The following is a 19,106-nucleotide window of genomic DNA, read 5'->3' on the forward strand; positions in this document are numbered from 1 at the left end:
AGGCTTTCAGCTTTTCTCCATTCAGTATAATGCTAGCTGTGGATTTATCACATATCGCTTTTATTGTGTTGAGGTATGTCTCTCTATACCTTATTTGTTGAGAGCTTTCATGAAAAAGGAATGCTGAATTTTATCAAATGCTTTTTCTATGTCTATTAAGAGGATCATATGGTTTTTGGCCTTTATTCTGTTGATAGTGATGTATCACATTTATGGATTTGCATATGTTGAACCATCTTGCATCCCTGGGATAAATCCCACTTGACTGTCATGTATTATCTTTTGATGTGCTGCTAGATTTGGTTTGCTAATGTTTTCTTCAGGGGTTTTGTGTCTCTATTTTTATGTTGTATTCTTGTCTGGTTTTGGTATCAGGGTGATGCTTGCCTCAAAGAATGAGTTAGGAAGAATTTCCTCCTCTTCAATTTCTTGGAATCGTTTGAGGAGGATTAGTATCAGTTCTTCTTGATATGTTTGGTAGAGCTCGACAGTGAATCTATCTGGTCCTGGGCTTTTCGTTCTTGAGAGACTTTTTATTATTGATTCAATCTCATTAATAATTATTCATCTGTTAAGTTTTTCTATTTCCTCCTCTTTCAATCTTGGTAGGTTGTATGTGTCCTGGAATTTATCAACTTCCTCTAAGTGTTCCAATTTATCAGCGTATAGTTGTTCATAATAATTTCTCATGATCCTCTGTATTTCTGTAGTATCAGTTATAATGTCTCCTTGTTTGTTTCTCATTTTATTTGGTGGCTCTTTTTTTTGTTTAGTGGTTTATTGATGATGATGATTATTTTTGGGTGGTTTACAACCAAACTTCATTTTGTTGATCTTTGTATTTTTTTGTTTGTTTTTGTTTTTTTGTTTTTGGGAATTTTTTTTTTTTTTTTTTTGAGGCAGAGTCTCACTCTGTCACCCAGACTGGAGTGCAGTGGTGCGATATTGACTCACTGTAACCTCCGCCTCCCCGGTTGAAGCAATTTTCCTACCTCAGCCTCCTGAGTAGCTGGGATTACAGGCATGTATCACCATACCTGGCTAATTTTTGTATTTTTAGCAGAGATGGGGGTCTCACCATGTTGGCCAAGCTGGCCTCAAACTCCTGACCTCAAACTCCTAACCTCAGGTGATCTACCCACCTTGGCCTCCCAAAATGCTGGGATTACAGGCGTGAGCCACTGTGCCCAGCCTGTATTGTGTTTTTAGTCTTTATTTTGTTTAGTTCTGATCTTTCTTTCCTTCTACAAATTTTGGGTTTTTGTTTTTGTAGTTCTTTGGGTTGCATCATCAGCTTGTTATGTTACATCCTAATAAAGTTGGAATTACATTATGTTAAAGATATTTTTTAAGGCTTATTTTATTTTTTTTTAGAATATATAGATTTAAAATAAATATTTTAGCTTGACTTAATTGATAGTTGTTACTGGCTTGAAAGAAAAATGGTTGTATTTTTTATTTCTCTAAAATAAGAATCCACTGATAATTTCTTGATCTTTCTACCTTTGTCTTCTTTTTTAAACAGTCTTTGTTTAACACCAATTTTTATTCAAATTGATGTAAGGAAATGTGTATATTAGTCTGCATGTGCTGCCATAACAAAGTACCAAGTCTGGGTGGCTTAAGCAACCAAAATTTATTTTTTCACGAATTTGGGTGCTAGAAGTCTGAGATCAAGGTTTTGGTAGGTTTCATTTCTTCTAAAGCCTCTCTCCTTGCCCTGTAGGTGGTTTCTTCATCCTTTGTCTGTACATAGTCTTCCCTCTGTAGATGTCTGTGTACCTATTTATTTCCTTCCTTCCTTCCCTCCCTCCCTCCCTCCCTTCCTTCCTTCCTTCCTTCCTTTCTTTCTTTTTTTCACCCAGGCTGGAGTACAGTGGTACAATCTTGACTCACTGCAACCTCTGCTTCCCAGGTTCAAGTGATTCTCATGCCTCAGTCTCTCAAGTAGCTGGAATTACAGGCACACACCACCATGCTCAGCTAATTTCTGTATTTTTAGTAGAGACAGGGTTTTGCCATATTGGCCAGGCTGGTCTTGAACTTCTGACCTCAAGCGATCCATTTACTTTGGCCTTCCAAAGTGCTGGGATTATAGGTGTGAGCCACCACATGCCACCATGCCCAGCCAATATTTCTTTTTCCTATAAGGGCCCACCCTAATGACCTCATCTTAGTTTAATCATCTCCCTAAAGACCATATCTCCAAATAAAGTTATGTTCTGAGGTATACTGGTGGGTAGGATTCCAACATGCCAATTTTGGGGGAAACACAGTTCAGTCCATAACAATGTGTGTTACTCATGATCCTAGTACAGAGCCTGGAAAATAAGTCTTGAATATCTTCTTCTTGGTACTGTGTTCCAAAGCTTGGGATGATACTGAGAAATCATAAGCTGGAGTTCAGGAGTTTGTGATCTTGTGGAAGAGAAGGACAAAAACTATACTGTAATGTAGAAACTATAATCAAAGTAAAATCAAAACACAAAACAGTGTTAGAGGAAAAAAATCTTTCAGGATGCTAACTTCACATAGATTTCAGCTAGAAATTTTAAAAGCTGACAATTTTATGCCTGTGAACTTGGGCAATTTACTTGCTTTGTAGACACCTTTTATTGATCTATAAAATGGGGAAAATAATTCATACTGCTTTATTGTAATCATTAGGTAAAATATATAAAAGTATCTACCACAATAAAAAGCAAAGGCAGTATTAAAAATATATAGTATGACATGAGCACTAAATAATCATAATGCATCTGCTGACTATTGAAATGATTATTGGCTATAAGGAACTGGTATGGCTCTTTTGGTGCATAATGCATAGATATCAGCTCTGAATAAACTTATAAGTGTTGCATTACATATAGATTTCTTTTTTTTTCTGAAACCCTATGCTGAAAAGCCTTTCCTCAGGAATACTTAGATTCAATAATGCAGTGATTTCTACCTGAGTAGAAGGAGAATGCTGGATTTGTGTTGATATGTGTTTGAGAGAGATACTTTTATGTATTAGAAATAGGAATTTTTGTAGTTTTGAAAGTCTGCTTGGTGATGGTTGCCTGTGCATTCCTTCTCCTAGCCAACCCACATACACACCAAAATACATCTAAAACACAGGCTATAGTTATTAAAACAGATGGTACTTGAGGTGGACCTTGTTGGAGAATTAGATCACACTACAGGCAGGGGAACATGTATTTTATTTTTTAGATACGTCCAGGAAATTGGTAGGAAGCGTCGGTTGATTGATGAGTAAGGTATAAGTTGATTGCTTTGTATAGCATGAGAAGAGGTAGGAATCCTATGATGAGAACCTGGGAATTATTAGTTATCTGGTGAAGAATGCTTAGACATTTGCCAGCGTAAGTTCTACAGAGAAACACCAAAGAGGAGATACAGATATGAATACAGATAAACATTTGGCTCACGAACTTATGGAGGCTGGCAAGTCCAAAATCTGAAGAGTGGATGTCTCAGGCTTTCATTTGATTGGATGAGGCTTACTGTACTGTGAAGGGCCATCTGCTTTATTCATTCTACCTAGTTAAGTATTAATCTCATCCCAAAACACCTTTTCAGAAACACTTAATATTTGACCAAATATCTGGGCACCCTGTGGTCCAGTCAAGTTGATACACAAATTAACCATCAGAGCCAGGAAAATTAAGCTGTACATTGTTTCTTTTTGGCATATATATATATGTATGTATATGTATATATATGTATATTTTTTGAGATGGAGTTCCACTCTTACTGCCTAAGCTGGAGTGCAGTGGTGCAATCTTGGCTCACTGCAATCTCTGCCTCCCAGGTTCAAGTGATTCTCCTGCTCAGCCACCCAAGTAGGTGGGATTACAGGCATGCACCACCATGCCCAGCTAATTTTTTTATGTTTAGTAGAAATGGGGTTTCACCTTAGCCAGGCTGGTCTTGAACTCATGACCTCAGGTGATCCACCTGCCTCAGCTTCCCAAAGTGCTGGGATTACAGTTGTGAGCTACCGCGCCTGGCCAACATAATTTTAACTGACAATTATATACATACCTTTACCATTTAGAGGTTCTCAGACATGGGCTGAGGTATTAACAGAAAAATTTGGGCTTCTTAACTAATGCTTACAGTTTTCAATATAAGTCTATAGACTTTCTCATATTCTGGCGTGAATTTTCTCTCTGTTAAATCACATCAAGCTATGTGACCTTTAGATACTGTAGACAAAAAAAGAGTTATTCATTATAAATCAGAGTATATGTTGAAATTATTTTGGAGGGACCTTACTTGTTATGACATCAATATTTTGCCATCTGCCACTTGCCTTTTAGGAATTTTTTAGAAGCTACTTAAAAAATAGGATAGTGTAAAAACTAAAACTCAGAGGCTAATATCAGTCTAGTATCAGTCAAGTTGACAGGTCATGTATCATTTAATATTAAATCTAAATATTTTATAATTTATTCCCAGTCTATTTTCAGAGAGAGACTAAAGACTAGATTTTTGTATTTGTACAATTCTGGGATGTAAAATGATTTTGTGGTTCTCCTCAATATTTTTACTTCAACCTCTGAAATTTTCTAGGAAGTGCTTTATTAATAGAACAGAAGATTAAGAATTCTGAAGGCTTCTATTTTTGTTTTGATTTCATTAACCTCAAGGTAGTTGTTATGTACTTTGTTTTCTTTGAGAAAATTATCAGTATTAATCATATGTTTGGAAAGAATTTTGTGCTTCATGAAAACATTAATTTTAAATATTTTGTGTGCCTTTTCTCCTCTCATTTAGTTTGGGGATCCTAGAATAACTCTGGGATTGAGGAGGTTCAATTAATTTATTGGAGCCGTGCTCCTATAGTTATATATTTTTTCTATTCTGAACTTCCAAACACATGGTACAAGTACAGTCATTACTGTTTTTTTTTGAGACAATCTTAATTGCCATCCACAATTAAGATTGTCAGTGCAGCATGCTTTTGAAATTATCAGTAGCAATTGCATAAAATGCTTCAGCCTAGATCCTAGTGGACAAACTAAGATGTAAACAATGAGAATGAGTGGGCATCTGTTTTAAAGCAAATCAGAGATGCAAACATAGGTGTATTACTCAAAATGTATAGTCCATTGTCACATATGATTATGGCATGTTTGGTGAAATTTGAAACAAAGCCTTAGTGGGATGCAGTTGATATGGATTGTTTACCAAACCCTGAAATATTAAGACCATAAAAAAGAGATTAATTTGAAGTCAGAAATTGATCATATTTTGCGTGGACAAAGTTATTTCAATTTATGTTCTTATTGAATGTATGTGTCCATAACAGCAATAGTTCTGTCATCTATTAGGTATTTTCTTGTACCAGGCACTAGAAATAATTTTACACATTATCTAATCCTTATTAAAATCTCCAAGTGTGGTCTTTTACACACATCTCCTGCCTTCCTCTTATATATGTCTATTTTTAAAATGACAATATTTTATTATACTGAGGGATGAATCTTAAAATCATTGTACTAGTTGGAAAATTCACTAATAGCAGAGGTCACTTCTTATTCAATTTTGAGTGGACAATGTCTAACACACTGAAGGCATCAATAAATGAAAAGACTTTTCAAGTCCATCTCCTTGCCCTTGATTTGTCCTTTTACAGATGTGTGCTTCCTAATAATCTTTTAAAAAAGAAAAGAAAAGAAAATTTGACTCTGCATAGAAATCGTTCTTTGGTCTCTTCTCATTTCACACATGCAAAGTGCTGCCAAATTATCAATATGCTACTTTTGGCATCTGTTCCAATATAGAATTGAAATTGTTTAAAATTTTAAAAATTGTATTTCCCTCAATTTAACAAATATTATTGAATACCTATCAAGTCTCCTATATCTGTAGTTATTAAATATGTTACCTTATTTAATATCACCTTTATAAAGGTTAGAGATTGCTTAATTGTAAAACCCAGTGAGACATGCAGGTAAGAGTAGTATTTGTGTGGGTTTGGGTTTTTAAAATAGTTTTATGTCAGAAATATCAAAGTCTCTGTGCAATGGGCGACTGAACACAGCTGTATCTCACTAAACTCACCATCCTCCAATTGCCACACGGAAGATGAAAGAAAACTGGAAAATTACCCCCAAAGTTATTCCATTTTAGGTAATAAGCTATAGTAGGATATGTATGTATCCTACTATATATAAACACACACACACACACACATATAGTATACCTATAGATATATATATACACATAGATAGTATCATATATATATAGATCTACCTATCTATACCCATAGATACAGTATCATCTATATAGTGTCATATATATATCATATATGATATATATGTGATATATTAGTGAATCTAGGTGGATAAAAGGGAAGCTATTTGTGTTCTTGTATCTTTTAAGTTGGGAAGTTATTAAATAACTTTCATATAAAACTTTCATAACATATAAAATACATACATGATACAATATAGGTATGAATAGGTAGATCTCTATAGATAGTATTTATATATATATGGTAGATCAGTAGATCCTATCTATTTATACATATATAAAATATAAATGTTGTATCATATATATGAAACCATATTTATAAAGGTTCTAATATGATAGACCCTTTTATAATCCCCACATCATTAAAAAATCAGTGCAATAGCTAAGCAGAGGTTTTTAATCTGGCTATACATCAGAATCACTTTTGGACAAAAATATAGGCTAGTATCTTGTTTGATGTGCACTAGGCATATGTATTTGAAAATATGAAAGGAAAACAAGATATTTATGTTGATTCTGATGTGCAACCAGTTGACAACCATCAAGTTAGAAATTGATGATGATTTTGTATGTGGTCTAATCTTTGAATGTAGACAGATTGAGAATTTATCAGTAGTAGTAAAGGACATATTGATTGGGTCCATAGACACTGTAAGAAATTGGCCTGTCAGATGCAGACCACTGTGGAATGCAAATAGCTGAGATTAGCTGACAATATAGAAACAATACAATAACAGATCCACCATATTATGATGTTACTTTACCTCGAATCTACATCCTTATGTTTTGCTCACTTAAGAGAGGTGAACTTTAAAGTCTCCTATTAATATAGCTTCACATATTTTTTCTTAATTTTTGTTTTTAGGAGAGGGTGCTTTTTTATTTTAATAACTTTCAAACTTAAAAGATACAGGAATAACACAAATAGCTTTCCTATCTTTTACCTACCTTGTTGTTTACATTTTGCCTCATTTACTTTATCATTTCTGTGGATGTACTCCCTTCTCACCTTTTCCGTCACCCTTTCTTCTCCTTCTCCTCCTTCTCCTCCATCTCTTGACCTGTAGCGTTGTGAACTACTTAATGGGGTGCTGCTTAAACCACCAAATTTATAGTAATTTGTTACATAGCATTCTAATAAAAACAATAAAATTCTACATAATCCATAGATGAAATAAGAAACCACAATAGAAATTAGATGTTTCTAATAATATGATTCTAAATGAAAGCAAGTGAAAAGGAATGAAATATTTTAAACTAAATATGAAGTCATTTAAATTGAGTGAAAATATCACAATGTTTGAGGTACAGCTAAAACTGTTATTAGATGAAAATTTAGAGCCTTAAATATAAATAGTAGAAAAAAGGAAGAGAGTCAGCAACTTAAACATTTTTAAAAAGAGAAGCAGCAAACAAAACTCAAAAGATAGTGGAAGGAAGAAAATACTGAAGAAAATGTTAAGAACCCAAACTAGAAAACAAACATATAAGACAGAATCAATCATGATTTCCTCAGATGACAGTAATAAAATTGGTAAGACCTTGGCAAGCGTGATCATGAAAAATATTGAACGCTCAAGTAATCAGTATCAGAAATGAAAAAGAATCAATACAATTGTACAGACATTAAGATGTTATGAACAACATTATGCTACTGTTAATAAGAATTTAGATGAAATGAAAACATTCTTAGGGAAATACACCTTACTAACCTGAGACAGAAAATAGAGAATGTGAATAATCATTCATCCATTTAAGATATTGAATTTTTATTAAAAGCTCTCCCACAAAGAAGCAGTTGGCTTTTACCAGTGAATTCTACAAAACCACTCAAAAGAAGACATGACACCAGTCTTGCACACCTTCTAGAGAGTAGGAAAAACACTTATCAACTCATTATGTGAGAATAGTATAATTGTTTAATGACAATATGACAGGGCCTTATAAGTAAGTAGAATTACAGGCTAACTTTTTTTTCATGAGCATAGAGCCAATATTTGATTTATCAGTTAAAATTATAGATTGGAAAGAAATAAAACTTTATCACTCATCAGCATGTTTGTATATACCGAGAATTTAAAATCTATAAAACATCAGTTTATAAGTAAATGTAGCAAGGTTACTGACTATACAAGGTCTGTATCAAAATGTATTTTTGTACATAACAACAAATAGGAAATTAAAAATCAATTTATAGTGGTATCAACAAACAATTAAGAATAAATCTAACAAAAGATGAAAGGGGTCTGCACTGGAAACTACAAAGCACTATTGAAACAAAGATTTCAAGACACGGGGGACAAATCATGTTCATTTGGAAGGCTTGTTATTTTAAAGATGTCATTTCTATACCAAACTCAACAGATGTTTTTCTGGAAATGATAAAAATTTATGTGGCAATGAAAGACTCCTAAACAACAAATGTTTTCTATTTAGGGTAACTGAAACATGGCACAGGATAAATGCCAAATAGATTTTTTTTTCCCTTGAAACAGAGTCTCACTCTGTCGCTCAGGCTGGAGTGTAGTGGCGTGATCTTGGCTCACTGCAACCTCTGTCTCCTGAGTTCAAGCGATTCTCCTGCCTCAGCTTCCTGAGTAGCTGGGACTACAGGAGTGCACCATCATGCCCGGCTAATTTTTGTATTTTTAGTAGAGATGGGGTTTCATCATGTTGCCCAGGCTGGTCTTGAACTCCTGACCTCAAGTGATCTTCCACCTTGGCCTCCCAAAGTGCTGGGATTACAGGCGTGAGCCACTGTGCCTGGCCAGCAAGTAGATTTTGAATTCATTTTTTAAAAATATTTCATTTTTGTAAGTTGGTAGTAATATATCCGTTTTATTACTGTACACATGTTGGGTAGAGCTTAGAATTTTATAAAGAGGGATATATGACGAAACAAGGCAAGGAAAACCTACATAGGCTGTTTTGTATTAAAAAATTATTCTTAATATTATGCATTATTTTACAAATTTATATAAATGTTTGTGACACCATCACATCAATTGTTGCATTTGCAGATTACTTTGTACATGCAATTTCTTGGTTGTCCTAATGTTTTCATGAGGAGCTTTCAGAAATAAAACTCTTGGGGCTTTAGCCTAAGACATTACAAAGGCCAGATTTCTCTAAACATATGATTTCATGATGTATAAGTTTGGGTTAACTTTGTTTTCAAAAGCCACTGCTTTTATGAGTTAACTTCTAAATGAAAGCCCTAGGACGCTCTAGTGTCCAAGACAGCAAGGGATCCCTTTGATTTGATCTCACTAAGTATCCCACTTTAGAACTCACTACTAAATCATTTTATGGCTTTTGATACGGTTTGGCTGTGTCCCCACCCAAATCTCATCTTGAATTCTCATGTGTTGTGGGAGGGACCCAGTGGGAGGTAATTGAATCATGGGGGCAGGTCTTTCCCATGCTGTTCTCATGATAGTGAGATCTGATAGTTTTAAAAAGGGGGGTTTCCCTGCACAAGCTCTCTTCTCTTCCCTGCACAAGCAGATGCATGTCTGCTGTCATGTGAGATGTGCCTTTCACCTTCTGCCATGATTGTGAGGCCTCCCCAGCCACATGGAACTGTAAGTCCAATAAACTTCTTTCTTTTGTAAATTGCCCAGTCTCTGGTATACCTTTATCAGGAGTGTGAAAACAAACTAATATAGCTTTCAAGTAATTCTCTTGGTTGTTGGTCACACTATGTTTATGTGACTACCTACCGCAATACACATTAAAATCTTGTTTCTTTCTTATCATTTCTGATGGTTTGCAAAGCTCCTTTCTCCCACTCCTAAGCAAAATCTATTCCCCTTTCAAGAATGAGCTCCTAGCTTATTGTATTATAGAGTTATCTGATCTTGTCTCCAGTTTCTCTCTCCACAGTGATGTTCTGTAGCATTTACTGTCTAAAACATTCGTGTTTTTAATTATGTTGAATTTTATTAGCATCATGTAACTTAGAATTACAGATTTTTTTTTTTGGATTTGAATCCTTTTTCTACTACTCATGTCCCTGTGGTCTTGGGCAAATTACTTATCAGAATTCAAGCTTCCTGAATCTGTTACATAGATTCAGAATGATACTGATCTTGTAGGGTCATCATGAGGATTAGTATTCATATATAGCATATAGCTCCTGGAATATATAGTATTCTTGTTAAGTAGGAGGTAGTAATAGCAGTGCTATTAACTGGTGGTATTATTTTCAATAACCTATTCTCCCTAGCTTTGCTTGAAATAATTATTAGCTATTGCTACATCAGTGATTTATATGGACCGTATTTTACAGAGTTGCTCAGGTAAGAAGCAGCTGGGTCAAAAGTTAATCAAACATACTTTTGATTCAGGAACCCTATCTTAAAATTAGGCTTGTTTTCTTTATCCATGATATAATGCTTTGTAATGGCTCTTTAACTGACAGCTATATAGGCAATTTCCATATAGGATGCCTGAAACTTCGAAGAACTGCTGTTAATTATAAGACAGAAAAATGTGGATTAAGAAAAATTCTACTCAGATTTCAGCTCATGGTTGAACTTTGTATCATAATAACAAGAGGTCAAGTACCTCGAATCAGGGTACCTTCTGATTTGCCTGCTGTAGAGGAGGACTTCATATCTTTTGGAAGAATGCATCCAGAGTTTCCAGAGGTGACTATCACTGTGTCACATATTTTATAAATTTTAAATCAGACCATCTCAAGTCTTTCAGATGTGAAGAAAATTCTTTCAGTTGTTTTTACTTGTTAGTGCAATAGTCAAAACACAAACTTAATTGTACTTAATTGAAAATCTAGAGGAATGCCAAGGAACACGATGTACTTAACCAAGGCACTGGATGGCACATTGAATCTGTGCACAGGAGATAACCTATGGCCTAAAGAGTGAATCTGTTTGAGAAGTGGAAATCTGTTAGGTTCTGGGAGACTCCTTATAAACATGGAAAGATTGAATTGTTGAACTTCAAATGGTTGTCACCTCTACTCCCTTCCACATGCATCCTAAAATATCTTATTTCTGTTAGTTGCACAATGGCTGGTTCTTCACCCACAAAGTGTTCAATGGATAGATTTATGGACTTGGGTAGTAAACTGAATCAAGGCCATCTCAGTGTGTACACAGATTACTCCACTTGGCCTGAAGTCAAAACCTCCCTATTCTTAGTCAACAGCTAAGAACATCAGGTAAGTTTATGTTTCAGCATCCTAGGGCCTTGTTACATGTTTTGTTTGAAACTTAAAACTTTTTTTTTTTAATTTCAGAGAGAATTTCCCAAGAGATTTGTGTAGTTATGGATACAAAAGAAGATAACAAACATATAGGTCATCTTCTTGAAGAAGTGCTGAAAAGTGAATTAAATGTAAGTGTTCAAAGACTGAGTTTGATAAATTTTGATTGCCAAAAACTTTTATAGTACAAAGATATCTTTCTTGAAAAAAACATAAAAATCCCTTAATCATAGTGTTCTTATTATTTTGCCTCGATGAGATCCTCTGGTCTGCCAGCAGTTAGGATCTGAAATATACTCCATCCCCCTTTTCATTCCTTTTGTGGATTCTTTTCCAGTGTCCATGTGTGACGACCTTTAGGAAGCCCTGCCTGATGCCTGCATTCCCCAGCGTAAGGCTGAGACTTGTCTTAAGAGGCATAGTGGCTAGCACATGCTAGATGCTTAGTAAAGTTTGTAGACTCTATGAAGACTAGAGAGATTATGAAGAGGGTGGGGGAAATAAGAGACATGATGACAAAAGGTGAAATAGTCATGATATTGGAAAAGCAAGTAAATGTGAAGTGACCAACTTCCTAGTTAAACTCATATCTAATATTAGGGCTAGGCAAATAGAAGATGCAATAAGTGTGAGAGTGTCTATAGGAACTCTTTATAATTTTACCACCAAGCACTGCCATTAATCATTTTTATGACAACTTTCAAGTATTTTGTTTGCCACACTTGTTTTTGTACATTTTAATTAATTTCCGTTTTCATTAAAATATATAACTTCTAATCCGAGTTTATGTTTAATATATGATGACCTTTTGACAACGTACATAATTCTCATCAAAAGTAGAGGGTAAAAGTTGATTTTAGCTGTGTAATTTTTTTTTTTTTTTTTTGAGATGGAGTCTCACTCTATTACCAGGCTGGAGTATAGTGGTGCAATCTCAGCTCACTGCAACCTCCACCTTCTGGGTTCAAGTGATTCTCCTGCCTCAGCCTCCACCATGCCCATTAGCTGTGTAATTTTATCATGATAGCACAGTTGGAAAGAGAACAGGCTCTGATATCAGACAGCTTGCACTTTGGATGTCAGCTCTGTTTCCTAATTTCCTTATCTGTAAATTGAAACTGTTAATAACATCTATGTTCTAAATTTGCTGGGTGAGTTGAATAAAATGAATATATTTAAAGTGCTTGGAGAAGCATCTGGCATGCAGTACGTTTTCAATGGATTTGAACTATAATTAAACTTTCAATGATAAGTTGGCAGAGTGGTGTGACAGTATTAGATAGTACAGACTGTTAGTTCCCATACTTCAGTGCTGTACTGGATACATGAGTTGTTAAAATTAACAAATTAACCAGTGTCTTCTACCTCCTCCTTTCTAAAGAATCTAATTTGAATTAGTATGCTTCAACTTAAAGTTTATAGCTGAAAGATGACAGTGAACTTTCTTACTGTATGTATTCTTACATTCATGTCATTACCTACTATTTCCCTCAAACAATTGTTTATTCTTAGTCATATAAGTAAATATATATCCTTCGCCCACTTTTTGATCGGCTTGTTTGTTTTTTTCTTGTAAATTTGTTTGAGTTCATTGTAGATTCTGGATATTAGCCCTTTGTCAAATGAGTAGGTTGTGAAAATTTTCTCCCATTTTGTAGGTTGCCTGTTCACTCTGATGGTAGTTTCTTTTGCTGTGCAGAAGCTCTTTCGTTTAATTAGATCCCATTTGTCAATTTTGGCTTTTGTTGCCATTGCTTTACAGACACTTCTCAAAAGAAGACATTTATGCAGCCAAAAAACACATGAAAAAATGCTCACCATCACTGGCCATCAGAGAAATGCAAATCAAAACTACAATGAGATACCATCTCACACCAGTTAGAATGGCAATCATTAAAAAGTCAGGAAAAAACAGGTGCTGGAGAGGATGTGGAGAAACAGGAACATTTTTACACTGTTGGTGGGACTGTAAACTAGTTCAACCATTGTGGAAGTCAGTGTGGTGATTCCTCAGGGATCCAGAACTAGAAATACCATTTGACCCAGCCATCCCATTACTGGGTATATACCCAAAGGACTATACATCATGCTGCTATAAAGACACATGCACACGTATGTTTATTGCGGCACTGTTCACAATAGCAAAGATTTGGAACCAACCCAAATGTCCAACAATGATAGACTGGATTAAGAAAATATGGCACATATACACCATGGAATACTATGCAGCCATAAAAAATGATGAGTTCATGTCCTTTGTAGGGACATGGATGAAACTGGAAATCATCATTCTCAGTAAACTATCGCAAGAACAAAAAACCAAACACCGCATCTTCTCACTCATAGGTGGGAATTGAACAATGAGAACACATGGACACAGGAAGGGGAACATCACACTCTGGGGACTGTTGTGGGGTCGGGGGAGGGGGGAGGGATAGCTTTAGGCGATATACCTAATGCTAAATGACGAGTTAATGGGTGCAGCACACCAGCATGGCACATGTATACATATGTAACTAACGTGCACATTGTGCACATGTACCCTAAAACTTAAAGTATAATAATAATAAAATAAAAAAAAGAAAATAGAACTATTTAAAAAAAATAAGTAAATATATATGTAATAGCCACTACAAATCCTTATGTTGATATCTTAAAAATCATTTTGGTTTTCTGGAACTAATCCTCCAAAAGATGCTCTAGTGAGGGCTCGTGGGCACAGTATTCCCAAGTTCTTCCATGTGAATAAAATTATTCTTTTGCTCAAAATCTTCAAGGTGGTTTTGGCTAGATTAAAAGCAATCTTAATTCAGTAATTTTTTTGTTGAGTATCTTTGATATGCCAATCTATTTTCTTTTGTCATAAAGTATTTTGGTCAAGTGTGATGAAAATCTGACTTTCTTTGTCTTATAAGTGATTGAATCTATTTGCCTGGATGCTCAAATAATTCTTTTCCTTTAAAGTCCATTTGTTTTCCTGCAGTTTTCTTAATTATAGTCATTTTGGCTGATATTGCTAGGTACATAGTGGATTGTTCTGTGTAGTTTCGAATCTTTTTATTTGACATTATTTCTTTAGTTTTTTCTGTTTGGTTACTTCAGTTTTCTTCAGAGATTCCTGTTGGATGAAGTTTACATGTTCTTCGGCCATCCACAGTTATTACATTCTCTTCAGTTTTTCTAATCTCTTAATTTCTTCTTAATTTTCTTACTTCCCATCTTTTATTTCTGTTCAGTCATTAACTTTTGTGTTTTTTCTAATTTAGTCTTCATTTCTGAAATGTTTTTTAAATTTTTTCTCTTCTGATCACCTTGTTTCTAAGTTATTCCAAGTCTGACTTTTATAGTTCTGTCATTTTCTTAATTTCTTTTAGCTTATTAAATATTGGGTTACAGTCTTCATTTATTTTATGACTGGGTCTTTCTGATGTGCATGTGTTTCTGTAGGTACATTATTTTGCTCTTTAGTCTTTTTTTTTCTTTCTGTCATTCATATATATATATATATATATATATATATATATATATATTTTTTTTTTTTTTTGAGACAGGGTCTTGCTCTGTCACCCAGGTTGGATGACAGAGCACTGGTACTATCATGGCTCATTGCAGCCTTGGCCTTGGCCTCCTGGGCTCAAGTGATCCTCCCATCTCATCTTCCTGAGTAGCTGGGACCACAGGCACATACTGCAATGCCCAGCTAATTTTTTTTTTTCCTTTTTGTAGAGACAGGAGTCTCCACATGTTGCCCAGGCTGGTCTCAAACTCCTGGCCTCAAGTGATCCTCTCACGTTGGCTTCCCAAAGGGCAGAAATATAGGCATGGCCACTGTACCTAGCCCTATTGTTCCTTTTTAAGTAAAAGAGTTTTATCTAGTTTTAGGAGGAAGGGATGAGTCAAAATAACACCTCCGTGGCCCTCCTTTGCCTGTACTTTTTCTTTCCTTTATTTCTAGTGCACCTCCCTTGGTCCATCTAGACTTCTCAGGCTGGTGCTTTAACATACTATGGTGCTTCTGTTTATTGGTTTTGAATGTGCTTTGGACCCAGACCCCCAGTTATCCCTAGCAGAGAACATTCATGTGGCTTCCTTGTTTTCAACTTTGAATTAAAGCCTACAAAGGCTTCTTCTAGTTTCTGTTGCTATTCCCAGAATGGAATGGCCTGCTAAGGTATCCAGAAAGTATCTAATGATGATTTTGTTGTTTTCTGTCTTTCTTGGTTTACTCCCATTTTTTTCTACAGTTTCTTAAACTGTGTGTGTCTTTATATGTGCTACCAATTTATCCCTACCCACTAATATTATTTTTTTTAGACACCGTCTCACTCAGTTGCCCAGGCTGGAGTGCAGTGGCATGATCTCAGCTCACCACAACCTACACCTCCCAGGTTCAAATGATTCTCATGCCTCAGCCTCCCAAATATTGGTTTTATAGTAGATAATGTCTATAGGTTTTTGGCTTTGATATCCTCCTTGCTTTTTCTGTTTTTATGAAGGGTCTGCAGAGATTCAAAGACTAAAATCATATTTCTAGGTTTCCAGAATCTTTCTCCCCTTTATTCTTTGTGTGCTCTCCTGGCCATTTATAATTTTTAAAGATCACTTAAATTTCTCTCTTAATTTCAAGTATCTAATTTGTCTATAAATATAGACAGACATAGCAAATTTGGAATTTTTAAAAAATTAGGTTTGACTTGAAGTTAGGGATTTCCTTCATATAATAAAACTAAGAAGTATTCATATATTCAAAAGTAAGAAAATCACCATTCCTCAAAAATTTCTTAATTTAATATCTTCCTTTTTGGAGATAAATTAGACTTTTTATTTATTTTTAATGAGGAGCTAATGTAGAACTTCTAAAACTGAACTTTGGGTGTCCTGTTATTTTACTCAGAGAATCTTGGTTCACCTTGAAAGGAGATATCATTACTGCTAAGCCTTCCCTGGCTTCTAAATTTGGTTAAAAATAATTAAAAAGTTTAAAAACCTGTTATGCCACACAAACTTAAGAGTATGCTTTCTCTTAGAAACAGCCACAACAGGCCAGGTATGGTGGCTCACGCCTGTAATCCCAGTAATTTGGGATCCGAGGTGGGCGGATCACAAGGTCAGGAGATCGAGACCATCCTGGCTAACATGGTGAAACCTGTCTCCACTAAAAATACAAAAAATTAGCTGGGCGTGGTGGCGGGCATCTGTAGTCCCAGCTACTCATGAGGCTGAGGCAGGAGAATGTCATGAACCCAGGAGGCGGAGGTTGCAGTGAGCTGACATCGCGCCACTGCACTCCAGCCTGGGCAACAGAGCGAGACTTTCTCAAAAAAACCCAAAACAACAACAACAAAAAACCAGCCACAACACTGATTATGGAGTGTCAGGAGTAGTACTGAAATGGGTAGTTCCCCTGGCCCCTTTGTAGGACTGGCTAAGGGGTTGGCTCATTTACTCAGCCCACAGCTCTCCACCTCTCATGGGACAGGGAGCATGCAGGTGAGCGGGTACAGGGGCCAGGACAAGTCCTTCTGGGTGCGATGGCAGGAATAGAACTTCATGCGGCTCTATGGCAGCATCTAGCAGGGTATCCATGACCCCTGAAGCCCCAGAGGACATGTGTTACATTGTGCTCTTTTACCTTTGCTGTCTACAAACAGCTTAAGTGTTTAACAGCTCAGTGGAGGGTAGGATGACAACCTTTTGCACCAGCCCTCTTGGTACCAGAGTTCTTTTCGGCGTCTGGGAGGAATCAGGCTGCATCAGTTAATTGAAGGGGGGTGAATGTGGAGGATTTTACTGAGGAGTGGAAGCGGCTTTCAGTGGGATGGGGTGCTGGAAAGGGGATGGAGTGGAAAGGTGGTCTTCTCCTGGAGTTTGGCTCTCCCCTGCTGAACTCTTCTCTGAGGTCCTACCGTCAAGCCGTCCTTCTGAAGTCCCACCTTCAAGCCATCCCTCTGAAGTCCAACTGCTTCTCTTTGACAGCTGCTGCTTCTCTTCTAGCCTCAGCTGTTCCACTCTGCTGCCCTGCTGCCCCTCTGCCATCACTCTGCTAGTGGAGCTTGGGATTTTTTATGGGTACAAGATGGGAGGCAGGGAGGGCCAAAAAGCAGCATTTGAGTGGGAAAACAGGAATGCATGTTCTCACTTTGCGCCACAGTACCCAGGCCTAAGAGTGTGGCCCTCACCGGGGACTGTCCTCTTCTACCCAGGATTTCCCTGTGTCCTGTCTGTATCAGTACTATACAGTTCTTTTCTCTTTAAAATAACCCTATGATTTCCCCCTTTATTTTACAAATAGAAATAGGGAAACCTGCAGTTTGATTTGCCTGAGATCATGTAAATAGTAAATATAGATGCTAGTTGATTCAAAATGGTCTCTACTAATTAATATTCTTCTAAGGAAAGGTGAGATAAAAGACTGAGATTTTTAAGTCTGACAAAGGGCTAATACCTAATGTCTGAAAGACATCCCCTTAGGAAAAGATTTATGTAGTTTTATATACTTTTTCCCTTCCCTTATAAAGGTAAATTTATCTCATGACATTTTTCAGCTTATAACTTACAAACACAAAATGCAACGTATTCTAACATTTTCACCTTTCAAAGCTTTCATCCTACTTTGAAAGGAATGTGTAAAAAGGATGAAGTCACCACTATTGAAATCCTGGCATCTGTAGGGCAGATCAGTGTGGGTGTGGAGCTGCTCAATACATAATGGGAGGATTGTTTTGTTAACATGAAAAGAAAAAATGTTTTCCTTTGAAATTAAGGGAAAAGATTGGGTATGTTTATTGTAATTATCTATACTAGAATTTTGCAACATACCTTACAGGTGAACCAAACATCTAACTTTAATGATACACACCAAATACATGGAAAAGGTTGTTAAAAGTTTAGTAAAGAGCTAACTTGGGGAGAGGCACTCTCCTACTCCCCCCATTCACAGGCACTTTTCACTGATTCTTAAAGGAAAAGGCTTTGCTATCAGTCTTGCTATATTCCTCCTCCGTTTTTCTCAGCAATTTGAAGTATTTCACAGACCTTACCAGCTTTGAAGATAGAGCTCTCCAGAGATAGATCAGGGTGGTAGACAGTTTTAAAGGGACCTCTCTCACTTCTTCCCAGTTTTCAGTAAATATCCAAAAATAGTTTATACTATATACTGAACTGAAGGTAGTAAGGAATTTATAAGTAGGAAGATATGATTAGTCTTTTATTCCTAAATTCTCTAGTTTATTTACCAAATAATAAATGCCTGTCATGATATAGTCACTAGATGTAGGGAGTTGAACTGAGAAAGTATGATTTCCTATTTCCAAGGAGCATATTGTCCAGTTGGGGATAAAAAGTAAATGAATGCAAATTAAAATGTCAAATTGTGATGAATATTCTAAGGAAAACATAACTGTGCTTATATAAGAGAGCCAGAGAAAGTGACTTAGATTGGGAGTGGAAGGCAGTAAGTGAAATCTCTTGGCAGACATGGTATTTAACTTAAGCCTTTAAGGGTAATAAATAATTATCTATTTAAAGAACAAACCAGAAGTAACAGTATGTGAAAGGCACATAAAGAGCTTCATTGGGGCACGGAAAGAAAGCATCTGTGGTTGGAGATGCA

The 19,106-nt window shown here is 36.0% G+C and overlaps 1 protein-coding gene across 14 annotated transcripts in view; it reads left to right on the plus strand.

Moving 5' to 3' along the window:
- CRPPA (CDP-L-ribitol pyrophosphorylase A) overlaps positions 1–19,106 on the plus strand; it is a 328,167-nt gene that overhangs the window by 123,168 nt on the left and 185,893 nt on the right. For all 14 annotated transcript variants that reach the window (XM_063667502.1, XM_054494935.2, XM_063667508.1 and 11 more), the window contains one exon: positions 11,528–11,625. In XM_063667502.1, coding sequence (XP_063523572.1) covers positions 11,528–11,625 — 98 coding nt within the window. The remainder of the gene's footprint in view (positions 1–11,527; positions 11,626–19,106) is intronic.

Source organism: Pongo pygmaeus, chromosome 6, assembly GCF_028885625.2.
Source record: "Pongo pygmaeus isolate AG05252 chromosome 6, NHGRI_mPonPyg2-v2.0_pri, whole genome shotgun sequence".
NCBI classification, from domain to species: domain Eukaryota; kingdom Metazoa; phylum Chordata; class Mammalia; order Primates; family Hominidae; genus Pongo; species Pongo pygmaeus.